Source organism: Tasmannia lanceolata, unplaced genomic scaffold (genome assembly GCF_043159265.1).
Source record: "Tasmannia lanceolata isolate RefF3 unplaced genomic scaffold, GAP_Taslan_0.1 ptg000008l, whole genome shotgun sequence".
NCBI lineage: Eukaryota > Viridiplantae > Streptophyta > Magnoliopsida > Canellales > Winteraceae > Tasmannia > Tasmannia lanceolata.
Window position 1 is genome coordinate 8,585,683 of NW_027518685.1, and position 12,583 is coordinate 8,598,265.

The window sequence follows — 12,583 nt, forward strand, 5'->3', positions numbered from 1 at the left end:
AGTTCTTGTTTGGCAAGGCAACTCAACTCATAGAAGTAGAAATTACACTCACAGTACACTTGAATCAAACAATGATGTAATTACACTCACATTATACTTGAATCAAACAATGCTGTAATCAAACAATGTTGTAATTACAATCAAACAATGCTGAATCAAACACTTGAATCAACTCAACTCATAGAAGCAGAAATTACACTCACATACAATAACTTGGGTCGTGCCCCTTCAAACCCGGCTCGACCCGAAACCCATGAAACCTGAACCCAACCTAGGCTATTTTCTGGTCGGGTCGATGCGGGTCGGGTAAAACCTGGCTCGAGTTGCAGCCCTATTTATGATAGGGCTTTAGGCAATTGACATGGAAGACTATAGCTAGACATATTTTTCCGCCTTGCTCGTAGTTGGAATTTGTAGGATTACTACAAATTCTAATGAATATTCATTTGGGGTTGTAACTTCACAAACACAAGGTCCCCTTCCTAATACTCACTGGTCACTGTATGTTGTTTGCCCACACTTCTTCTATCGACCTTGTGAAGGAATGATCTTGCGGTGGTGGTTTGCTCTTGCCTGTCCTTAATATAGGGCCTTTTCTTTTACACATAGTTGCTACCATGATTGGAATGAGGGCTTGTTGCCCTATTGGCAGCTCAAAGGGACTACGTCTCTTCACTTCTTTTATAGAATATATTGAAATTGGTTGCATCTAAGAGGCATACCTATTCTCTTCGGTTGACACTTACAAAGTGCCGAAGATATTTGACAGGTAAGCTGGGGTTTGGTGGCGGGCAGATCTATTAGATTAAGAGAAAGATAAAACATTAAAGTTTACAAAACCATGCAATCTTAGGAACATAAGATAGAGGTGACTGACATCTTGAATGAAGCATAAGAAAACAAGTGAGATAAAAGGAAATCCATGACTGTGAATCTGATGCACTTCGAGCTCAGCATCCTAATTCGATTATTGATCAAGGATCCATGCTCCTAATAGCATGGAAAAGACAGCTTGGGAAGAAAGCTTGAGTGAACTTGAGTTCCTAATGATACAGGATGACCGAACTTCCTAATTCTCTGGCTCTTCCTCAACTTCTTGTGATTTTTTTGTTCCTCATTTTCAAATGATTTGTTCTAGGAGTTGGTTTAGACGTCTTCCTATGGTGGGAGGGATTTAATCGCGTCTTCATGGCTTGAGGGCATGCACGGGCATGCCGAAGATATTCCACAAGTAATAGTTTTATGCGCTTCGCTTGACCATCTACCTGAGGGTCGATGCTTGTAGGGATTTTTTTTTTCATAGGAGTTTGAACCACCTGGGTCCAGAATGTCCAAATTAAATTTCCCGGTGGTAAACCTAGGACCGCGATAATATATGATGCTTTTAGGGAACCCCCAATATTTCACAATATCCTTCATGAATAACTTGGCTATGCAGCATAATAAGTAAATATTGTAATGAATCGGCCATAGATTGAGAATCTATTTATCACGACCATGAATCATCCACATCTTTCTACTTCTTGAAACGCTGAGATGAAGTCCATGGAAATGTCAAGATCTCTCCATAATAGGCAAGGGTTGTAATAAACTCCCTTGTTTCTCATGTTCCACATGTCTTATTGGCGCACAACATTGGTCATCCCATAGTTTTCCAGATCATCTTCCTTCCATAACCAATAGTATGCTATTTACAGTACGACTAGCTAGCTAGGGTATCACATTGTCCTGGGTGTCCTACCTATCTCGTATCATATCAGTCCTTGAGGAGTTTTCTTCTAAGGCTGTCGCACTTTGGAACGTATAGCCGTTCCCCATCAGTAAAAAACACTTCATCTTTAACTAAAAAATGTCCCACCTTTTCATATTCTATCACCAAAGGCTCCTACACATAGGGTATTTCGTAATCCTTCTCTTATCTTGTTGATTAGAGTGGCTTCGAGTTGATTATCTACAACCATTTATTCTCATGTTTTCTCAATAGCAAACTTCGATTTAGGCTCCGCTTCTTTCGATGTAAAATGGACACAAAAACAACTTTAATGCTCATTTTTAGTGTAAAAATGGGCGTAAAATTTGTATTTACACCCATTTTATGTTAAAGAGACAACGGAGAGGGAGCAATGGATATCAACTAATGTGGGTTAAGAAATAAGAACTTAATATGATCAAAGCGATACTACTTTTGGGCTGTCGGTATCGAATCTGGCCAGAGTCAGTTATGGTCAACTAAATAATGGCACGCGAAATGTAAAGTTTTGGAATATGAAATTAGAGGTGGGTAAAATGATAGTGGCAGTTTTGACTCTCAAAGGATTGAGAAAGATCCCAATGATTTTGCGATTGGATTTGGATAAATCAACTTTGGAGAGTGCCCAACTTTTATCTTATATGCTCTTTTAGAAAGCTAAATCCCTACTATGTTTGATCTAGCTAGATTTTTAGGTTTTGAGAACCACACAATTGACCTTTGAAATCACATTTTCAAAGATACCTTTGAAAGTTTGAGGCCATTATCTCCCTCTTTAAATTAGGCATTTCCAACTAAGGGTGTCAATTTTGGCTCGGGCTCGGAGGCTCGCTCGAGCTCGGCTCGAATCCTTAACGAGCCGAGCCGAGCCGAGCCGGCTCACCAGGCTCGTTAAGCTTACCGAGCCGAGCCGGCTCACCAGGCTCGTTAAGCTTAACGAGCCGAGCCTAATTTAGGCCAGGCTCGGCTCGGCTCAGCTCTTTAAGGCTCGTTAAGAATTTAATATTTTTAAATATATATATTATATATTAATTTATACATTAAAAGGGTTGTCCAGGGAGTGAAAGGGGGGGCAAAATATGTCACTTCATTTTTGGAACCCCATTTGTTACTAGTACCACCCCCCATAGTGTAAAAATAGTAGTCAAATTACACTAGTTGGGCTGTCCAGGGAAGATGAGGGGTGTGAACATAATATAACCCGAGCTCGGTAAGACTCGTGAGCCGCTCGCGAGCCTGGCCGAGCCTGACTGAGCCGAGCCGAGCCTGGCTCGGCTCGGCTCGGCTCGTTTCGTTTACACCCCTATTTCCAACTATTTCAGCTTGTCCATGTCTTTAATGTAACAAAGTGTAGAGGTCATTTCAATAAAAAATTAAAAAAATCTAACAAATCGTAGAGGATTCATTGGATGTTTAGTACATGTATGGATCATTCCTGTGTTTGTGAAATGATCATTGCCTAACCCAATAAAAGTACGTAGGGTCCACAGAGTGTGATTTATGGGTTATCGATATCCGACTGTGGCCCACGTCGCATGGTAGGGCCCTTCGATTGGATGGGCATGCGCGGTTAAGAATAAAATTTATGTTAATATTTCCTCAAAAGAGTTTAGATGATTTGATGCCCTCTTCTAATTTTTCCACATAGCAAATCTTGATTTCTTTTGGAATATGTGAATTGAGAAGATGAAAATGATTGTGCTGTTGTTGACTCACATAGAGGGATTTGAGAAGATGCTGATGATTTCCTTTGATCTGAGACGATTAGGATAAACTTACTTTTCACTATGCATAATCTTTATCTTATACGCCTTTAAGAAAGCTAAATCACGTGGTTAGCCCATATATAGGTATGCAATTAGGGACTATTTGGATGGAGGGAAAAATATTTCCGTTCGATGTGAATTTTCCAGTGTTTGCTAAACTATTTTTCATGGATTTTTTTTTTTTCAAAATAAAAAATGTCCTTGTTTTCAAGGAAAACTGCAAACCTACTAGACCTGGAATTTTATTTTTCATGAAATATTTTCTATGAAAAATATCATTTTCTTTAATTTAATTTTCCCAAGATCAAAACACACACTAGAGAAACTAGCATGGGTGGAAGTGCCTAAGTTAATCCATTAAAAAAAAAAAGTCCCTAAATTAATGGTGGCAATCCCAGCCCTCTTTGAGGTATTATAATCACTGTCACCCGGATCATAATTGGGTTCCATCATCTGCTTAGGGTACATACCGATCGGGTGCCCCCATTTGATCATCGTTAGATCTATCAAGTGATCTGAAGATGGATTGATGATCGGCTTGGATGATCCAATGTATGAATTTCCATACCTTGTACTCTTAAAAGAAATTCAATTGAACAAATATTTGTAATAATGTTATAATATAAGAATAATTGAGGGCATACAGTAATTTGTAGTGGTGTGTATGATGGGAAGTTTTTAGAAAAGTTTTATGCTTGATATAACCATTGTCATCTTAATTTTAATGGCTAGTATGACCTATAACTTGAGTAAGATAATCCACATTTAAGCCCAAGATCTCTAATGTCTTGTGCCAAACCTCGAGACAAGCGTCCATGTCGGATGCTTGGGGCGATGCTCTAGCTGGCTTACAATTGCACGAGTAGTAAGCGAAACCCTTTACTAGACCATCTACAATGTTGCCCCCGGTCGCACAAAATAGCACGCTCCTCGCACCTGAGATTAAAAATATGATTAACATAATCTGTGTTTAACACCAGTTTGGCAACCATGATTTTTTTTTCCATGGAATATGAACTCATTACCTTGGGCAGGATCAAACATCCAAAATGATTTCCTACGAAAACCCGGAACCTGAAAGAGATTTCAACGTATTATTTTGAATATTCACTCATTTAGGATCATAGTGAGCAAGTAAAACTTCATTTTAAATGACGTACGTTGTGTAATCAAACAATGGAAAAGTTTTTCTTTTCCAAGCTTTTGCGGAAAATTCAGACAATCCAAACAGGGCCTTTTAGGACTAGAGTTAGTGAGTACTCACCAGATTAGTGGTGACAATCCCTGGATGTACTGCAATGCATTGGATGGAAGTCTTCCTTTGGTCTATGAGCTTGCTGGATAGGGTTTTCAGAAACATAAGCTGCAAAAAATAGTACAAAAACCCTCCAACAAGAATTATTTATTATGAAATATAAAATACAATCATACATGGAACCCCTACCAAATAAATATGCACTAATTAGGGGCTTAATTATGTTCGTACGTGTGCGAGTTTGCTGGCTCCATAGGCTCTGATGCTGCTGAATTTTTGCTCCTTGATCCTACAGTTCCACTGCCTGGGGTCCACCACTGCACAATGATGAGCCTACGCCCATAATTAACTGAATTAATCAAGAGAAATGCTGAGAAAAGAGGCATGTAAGTATCATTTTCTCTATTGTAACTCTTGTTGTTGATGTTAATTATTATTCTTAATATATTATTTTCAGGATTTGCTAGGGACCATCGCAAATTGATGATGATCTCCCTAGTTGTACAAGGGCCTCTTTGGGTGTGCAACCCTATTGCTTTCACTAATTGCACCATTCATTGAGGAACACACACACACACACACACACATTTATATATAGGACAATTGACATATGTGTCATGCCTAATTTGAACAGTAGACATCTGCCCCCTCATTGATATTATTCAGATGGAAATACTACTTTCAACTCCTTTCTCAGCATTTCAACCCCATTTTGTTTGTGTTTTCCTTAACATCCTTCAATTGTAGACAAAGACAAACAAAAGCGAATGAGAATGAAGTTATATTTTAGGAAAAGACTAAACAAAAGAGAATAGAGAATAGAGAATAGAGAATAGAGAATGAAGTTAATTATTTTATAGGGAAAGACAAATAAGAGAGAGTGAGAATGGAGTTATCTTTTTGGGAACGACAAACAAGAGAGAATGAGAATGAAGTTATTGACAAAGAAGAGGGGACAGAAATGCTCGATAATGCGAGGGTGGAAAATATCACTTCAATTGCAATTGCTATATTTTTTGGGATATGTAAGTAATCATTTCAATTGGGTTATCAGTGAGCAATTAGTCAGATATTCTAGATTAATTCATTTTTCATTTTTCTTTAATTTATTCCAGTGAATGAAAATTATTAAAGAGATTAACTTGAAATTAGTAAATTACCACTGAATTAACGTTGATAATGCGCGAGGAGGGCGCTCTGAGCAAGGATGGCAATAGTAGGAGAGCTAGTAGCGCAGGACCTAAGTGGTTCACTTGCATGTGTTGCTCGATTCCATCACCAGAAAATCTTTGTGGCTCTATAAAAACAGAGAAGTAATAAAAGAAAATATTATTTTTACGTTATTGCTCAAGTAAAAATGAAAAATAATCAAGTACACCTCTACGCCCTATTTGGATTGCAGGAATTTTCTCGAAAAGTTTGGGAAAGAAATACTTTTCCAAAAGCACATGTGTTTCCATTGTTTGATTGCACACGAAAAAAAAGTAATTTGTACCGCCACAGTTCAAGTTTTTTTCTTTTTCCCGGGGACCTTTAATTTATAATGGGCGGCCAAACGCATTAGTTTGGGGAGGGCTAGATGCATGCAGCCTTACCCCTGCTTTGCAGAGAGGCTGTTTTCGTGACTTGAACCCGTGACCACCAGGTCACAATTGAGCAACCTTCGCTCACTCTCCCTCTTTAATTTATAATGATATACCTAAAATTTATCAATGTTCTCAAAATTTTGAAAAAAAATTCCAAAATGATTTTCTTACAATCCAAGTAGGACCTTAATGAAATATGTGCTAATCTTAGAAAAAAAGATTTAAACTCTTTATTATATTTTTTTTCTCTTTCACAAATTGTGATTACTTGATCTGCAAAAGAAAAAAGAAATGTTGCCAAAATTTCAGTTAATTTCATACAAAATGACTTGTATGTGTCACGTGGACAGGATCAGGTCCGTTGATCTAGTTGGTGATTACAAGTATGGTCAATCTCCTTTGATCCCACCTTGATCGGATGATCCTAGTCCCTTGATCAAACTGACCTACTTTTGGGTTCAGTCAAGAAAAGTCAAAATTATTGGTTTTTTATGTATTTATTATCTTATACATGTGATGTCAGCACGCATAGGACCCAGAACATGTGGGTCGTCTCATGATCAACGGACTTGATTAGACTCATGGCCAGTATGGGACCCAAAATTGATTGTATCAAAGCACGTGCGAATTTTACCTCCCATGAGAAAGATACCGGCATTGTTGATTAGCACGTGCAAGGGCAGAGCACGTCGGTCCCACTCGGCTGCGAAATTCTGAACGGAGGACAGAGAGAGGAGGTCTAACGCCATTACCTGCATGGAAACGCACGTGCCAAAAAACATGTAAAATAGCGTGCCTCTAATAACACGCATGTTCATACGGCGTACGTTACCTCCACATGGAGCTCTCTGCTATCATGTGCCTCTTGTTTCCAACTGTCTGCAATTTCTGTTGCAGCTTTAGCGTTTCTACATGCCATGATAACATGCGCCCCAGCCATAGCTAGCTCCCTGTGATAAATTGGGAAGAAAAAAAAAATTAACTTTAATTTGTCAGAAAATTGACAATTAATCAAGGGGCCCTTATTACTCACGCCTATGAATGTAGAAATACACATTATGAGAAAGGGAAATGATATTTCCACCCCTTCTCTCATTTTCCACCCCCTTTTGTTTGTCTTTTCTTTGAAAATGAAGCGAAAGACAAACAAAAAAGGCAAAAAATGCATCCATTTTTAGGAAAAGACAAACAAGAAGGGTTACAAATTCTGAAGGGGGCGTGTGTGTGTGTGTGTGTGAAACCTGAAAATGTTTTTTTTCCTCTCTAAATGTTAGAACAAGCACCAAAAGAAAAAAAAAATCACTGGTGTAGATTGAAATATGCATGGTGATTTTCTTCCCTTTTTTTACAGTGGGATTAGTATTTTTTGTATAATTTGAAGATGTATACACATAGGACCTGAAATTACAATATGATATATTTATTTTGTTCTGTATAAAGCATGAGAGAGAGAGAGAGAGAGAGAGAGAGAGAGAGAGACCTTGCTGTGTGTAATCCTATTCCGCTAGTGGCGCCTGTGACGATGACAGAAAGACCAGAAATATGGTTAGGAAGAAAGTGAGAAGAAGAAGGTAGATGGTATGTTTGAAGCTTTTGGCAGAATGCTTCTTTGATCATCTCCCACAAACCCCTTAGCCATGCTCTTCTCTCCATCTCCATCTCTCTCTCTCTCTCTCTTATTTGTAGGCCTTACTAGAATGAAGAATTCTCTTTTTGTTGTCTTCTGAATGGCAAAGGGTTTTTCCACCCCTTTCATTGTATTTTTAAACCCATTTGTTTGTCTTTCCTGAAAATGAGGAGATGACAAATAAAAGATGGTAAGAAAAGGCAAGGAAAAAGGGTAGAATTAGAAATGCTGGAAAGGGGGTGGAAATATCATTTTATTGGTTCATATTTAATAATGAAAATGTTTATGGCAAGGAATCAAAGTACTGGACAATGGAAAGACCTCTTTCCTTCTCTTATTTTTTTATTATTACATGTTGTAAGTGTGACAAATGTTGAATAAGCTCCATTAATTGTTGGCATATGTAATGGGACCCACACTTCATCAAGGCCTTTGTGCAGGCATTAGGGGTTGATGCTACCAAAAATTGTAGATGAGAGTTTCATACCCAAGGAAAAGGTCAAGGAGTTTCAAAAGCAGAAGTAAGTAGTTAGTAGAGAATTTATATGATGCCCGACCGTCAAAATAGCAAGGGATAGGCGGCAAACCACCTAGCCCTTGTAAATTACCCGGTCGGCCATCATATAAAAACTCGTAGTTAGTAAATCTAACTTATTATTATTGTTGCTAGTGTCATTTAGGAGGCAATATGTGCACCACCTTGTTTTATACTCTCTCTCTCTCTCTCTCTCTCTCTCTCTCTCTCGAGTTTGGTCTCCATTGATTGGCTAATGACAGCTTATTAAGAATGGTACAAGCTAATGAAAGAATTAAGTGTAAAACAAAGAGAGAGCCAATATTAGAATAATGGAGCGCGGCTAAATGATGGGTATTTATATTGGTACAAAATGTATATAACTGATATCCACACCTTTATTTTGATAATGCAGGTTGTTAGCTTTTCAGGATTTGTAACAACCTTTCTCAACAAATTACAGAGTAATGTATCCTTTGTTTAGATAATGGCAATGCTCAAGATTTTTTTTGAAAAGGGCAATGCTCAAGATTTTAAGCACTTATTTGATTGGCTGTTGATAGTTTTTTGTGAATTTTAACAGCCTTTGACAATGAATTTTGAAAGTATAAAATGAAGATGATTGACACTATTAAAACAAGGTAGTAGCCTCTCTTTTTAGGAGAGAAGTGCCACATATGGAACGAATTAAGGGTATTACATTAAAAACTTAAAGTCAGCTATAAGGTGGCTGAATTAAGGGTATTAAATAAAAAACTTAGAGTCAGCTATGAGGTGGCACTTCTCTCCTTAAAAAGAGGGACCGCAACACCCCCCCTCTATTGCATTGTTCAGGAGTGTATGGGCATGTCCACATGTGTGAACTTGTTACCAATTTTTTTTTTTAACAAGATGAATAAATTAGGGATTTGCTAGGCAATTTCGCAGAAAGCCATTTCGCGGCTGGCTTTTGCATGTGAGAACAGCCACTCAGTTTGAATTTTTGAAAGATTTTGTCTTATTCATTTAATTCATCTGAGGTGGCTTTTCTATCATGCAAATGCTACCCGCGAAATGGTATTCCGCTAAAGTTCCTAGCAAGCCCCAATAAGTTATTATTAGAATAATAAGCAAGCACCTATTCTTAATATATTAGTATGGGCCCCTTTTCATTTATACTCAATAGAACCCAATTAAGGAAAAATCAAGAAAATGAAGAAACAATATCTCATGAGTTTCTCAATCTCAAACAATATATATATATATATATATTTCTGGTTTGTCAAAAATATTGGAAAATTGGGCCTTTTCTCCTCTTTGAACTTAGAAATTTGAGGAGATTGATGGCGTTAGGAGAGACCAAGGACGGCAAACAACCCCCCTGATATGTTGGGGATGTCTTTCTTTTGTTGCCTTGTTCCCCATGCCTTTCAATTAAAGACAAAACCCATTTCCCTAGAAAGGACAAAACCTAAATCTTCTTCCCTTGGCCTCTCAACCTCTATCACAGTGACCTTGTATTCTATACTCTGGTCACAACAGACCCTTTTTTTCCTTATCATTACTTCTTTCCTTATCATACAGATCATCATTGTCCCTTCTACAGTATGCATGGTGAGTAAAATACAGAACACCAATATCTTGGAAGCATCTTATAGGTATAGAGAAGATGGATAGAAAATCATAACTGGGGAAAGAAGTTTAGTGATCTCATGGAAGCCTAAGAACAGTCCTTAATTTCATACCAAGTGATTATAAAAAAGAAACAAAAGTAAAAGTGCTTCCTATAAGCTACTCAGTGTTTCCAGTCATGAGAAAACTTTCTTGATCTTGTTCATTGGATTTAAGATAAATAAGCAAAACTTCCTTTTCTATTTGGTTAGTATACTGGGAGTGACAATCACCATGGTGTCATTCTTCTTTTACCATGCAATTTAGGCGTCGGCGTAAGCCATGAATATCTACATCTTTAGAGGGCCCACATTATTTAAGAAGAAAGACCGGCTAACATGGAGATGTTCCTCAAGTTGTTTGTTCTAGCTTATGTGGGGCCCAATTCCTCCTATGTTTCTCTTTTAATGAGATCACCCATGTTGGAGTTTCGAAGCTGCGACGGGTCCTTGAAAATCAAGGGTGGACCCTGTTGTGTCTTACTAGCTAGGGCACTAGGCTCCACCCCGACCTCCACCTCCATGGCTTCTTTTTCTTTTCTTTTTTCTTTGAGTTCTGATCAGTCATGACCAGAAATTTACCTATGTATAACACTATCCATTAATCACGATCAACATATTTCAATCTCACAAGTTTGAGTTTTAGCCAAGTCCAAGACTTTGTTTATTGTAACCTAGGACTATGATGTAAATCTAGCATCAGGGCATTCAATCATCTTCTAGCTCATTATCTTATTGATTTAAAATGCCATGATCACAGTACAATTGGTCTAATAAAACTATTTTACATATCTATTAAAATTAATCCCTTTTGTTTTCTGATCTAATCATGCAAATAATCAAGAAAACAGAAGGGATTAACTTATCTCAATCATCCATGTTGGATGATCAATGTTCTGGGTTAGATCTTCTATTGCCTCTCTAGATGATCTGATCTCAGATAGAAAAGATCTCCCTTGGTGATCAATTAGATGGAAGCAAGACCAACTCCTTTATTTATAGAAAAAATTTAGTATTCCACTGTAGTTGAACTCTAATGATCATTTAATAACTTAATAACGTTGATGTAGTTAATTTAATAGTACACTAAAACATTCAAGTCTAACTAGGATACGATGCACTAATTACCCTTAATTACAACCTTTGTTGGTCACATTGTCAATGGGTAAATCTAATAATTTCACACTTAACCTCACTCTTCAATCCAAATCGTTGATCTAAGATGAATGATTGCCCACATAAAATCTTGCACGGAATCATTAATCACTAGGGAAATGTCTAATGCCTAATCCTAGTTAGTCAGAACATCCTTTTTTCCTAACATATGAAATGTGAAAAATGTGTTATCCTCTCCTATTTGATGAGCATCTATTATAATTTTCATATGTAGGAGAGTGAATATTGCTTGGTAATTTTTTTTAATTTCAAAGCATGTAGCTAACTTAGGTTAATTTGATTTCTTTCATCCGTACTTCAGCTTCCGTTGTTTCTTCTAAGAAATGCCACAGGCACTTCACATCATTAGCAATACTTCTGCCATTCATGCTCCCCATGGGGCAGTGGGCTCTTAAAAAGCATGTGGCCATATCCAATTCCATGCCCCACACACAAGGTACAATCCCCCATGCCTATTGTCTCTTCTCTAGGTAGATTTTCCTTTTCATGTATAATTTCATTTATTTAATTTTTTTTGTTTTCTCCGATCAGACATCTACTTTTTCATGCCTAGCATCTGAATTGGTAGGGTTTTGGTACAAGTGGTCTCTATTTGTACTCAATTTGAGGGCTTCTAGGGCATGTTTGGCTATACCCTTGATCAGATCAACAGACCCAATTATATCCACATGGCAGATTGGGGCCCAGAAAGTGGTTCTTAGGAAAGAGTGACCCAATCGTAACCATTTTTGCATAGAATCTATGTATGTGTGGATCAAGGGCTACGGTCATTTGTTCAGCATGGGGCAGTAGGCAAGGGCTTCCTTTTTTCTTTTCTTTTTTGAACTAGTGATTTTTTATTACTAAGGAAAAAGACCATGACCAGTAGTGGAGCCAAGATAACAAACAACACATATAGAAATAAAGAGCATAAATACACATACAAGATTACTCGAGAAAGATAGTCCTCACAGGGGAAGGCAATCAAAAAATTCAAACTCGGCACTTGCCACTCCAAATCGAGCAAGATGGTCCACCGATTCATTCACCAACCTTCTAACATGATATGGGTAACCCTATGACCTTCTACCCAATCCAAAATCTCATCAAAAAACAAATTTCCACCGATGAGGAGATCATCCTTCCAACCATCTGATGGCGTTCATGGAGTCTCCTTCCACATTAAGATTGTCCATGTCTTTATTCGCCAGTTGTCCAAGGCCTTGAAGGATTGCCCTCACTTTCGCTTCATTGGAGTTTTTAATACCAGTTGGACCTGAA

The 12,583-nt window shown here is 37.7% G+C and overlaps 1 protein-coding gene across 1 annotated transcript; it reads right to left on the bottom strand.

Moving 5' to 3' along the window:
* Positions 1-4,119: 4,119 nt before the first annotated feature.
* On the bottom strand, positions 4,120-8,052 carry LOC143884237 (dehydrogenase/reductase SDR family member FEY-like). Its single transcript, XM_077387689.1, has 8 exons — positions 7,838-8,052; positions 7,190-7,307; positions 6,992-7,109; positions 5,932-6,068; positions 5,003-5,104; positions 4,781-4,879; positions 4,542-4,590; positions 4,120-4,452 (listed from the first exon to the last, which is right to left on the bottom strand). The coding sequence occupies exons 1-8, from the start codon at positions 8,014-8,016 to the stop codon at positions 4,238-4,240; spliced, it is 1,017 nt and encodes a 338-aa protein (XP_077243804.1). The 5' UTR covers positions 8,017-8,052; the 3' UTR covers positions 4,120-4,237.
* Between the last annotated feature and the right edge of the window lie 4,531 nt (positions 8,053-12,583).

Coding starts and splice junctions, on each gene's coding strand:
- LOC143884237 (XM_077387689.1), bottom strand. CDS start 8,016: ATGGAGATGGAGAGAAGAGCATGGCTAAGGGGTTTGTGGGAGATGATC. Junction 6,069..6,991: donor CGGTATCTTTCTCATGGGAG/GTAAAATTCGCA, acceptor CTGTTTTTATAG/AGCCACAAAGATTTTCTGGT. Junction 4,453..4,541: donor GATGTTTGATCCTGCCCAAG/GTAATGAGTTCA, acceptor TTTTAATCTCAG/GTGCGAGGAGCGTGCTATTT.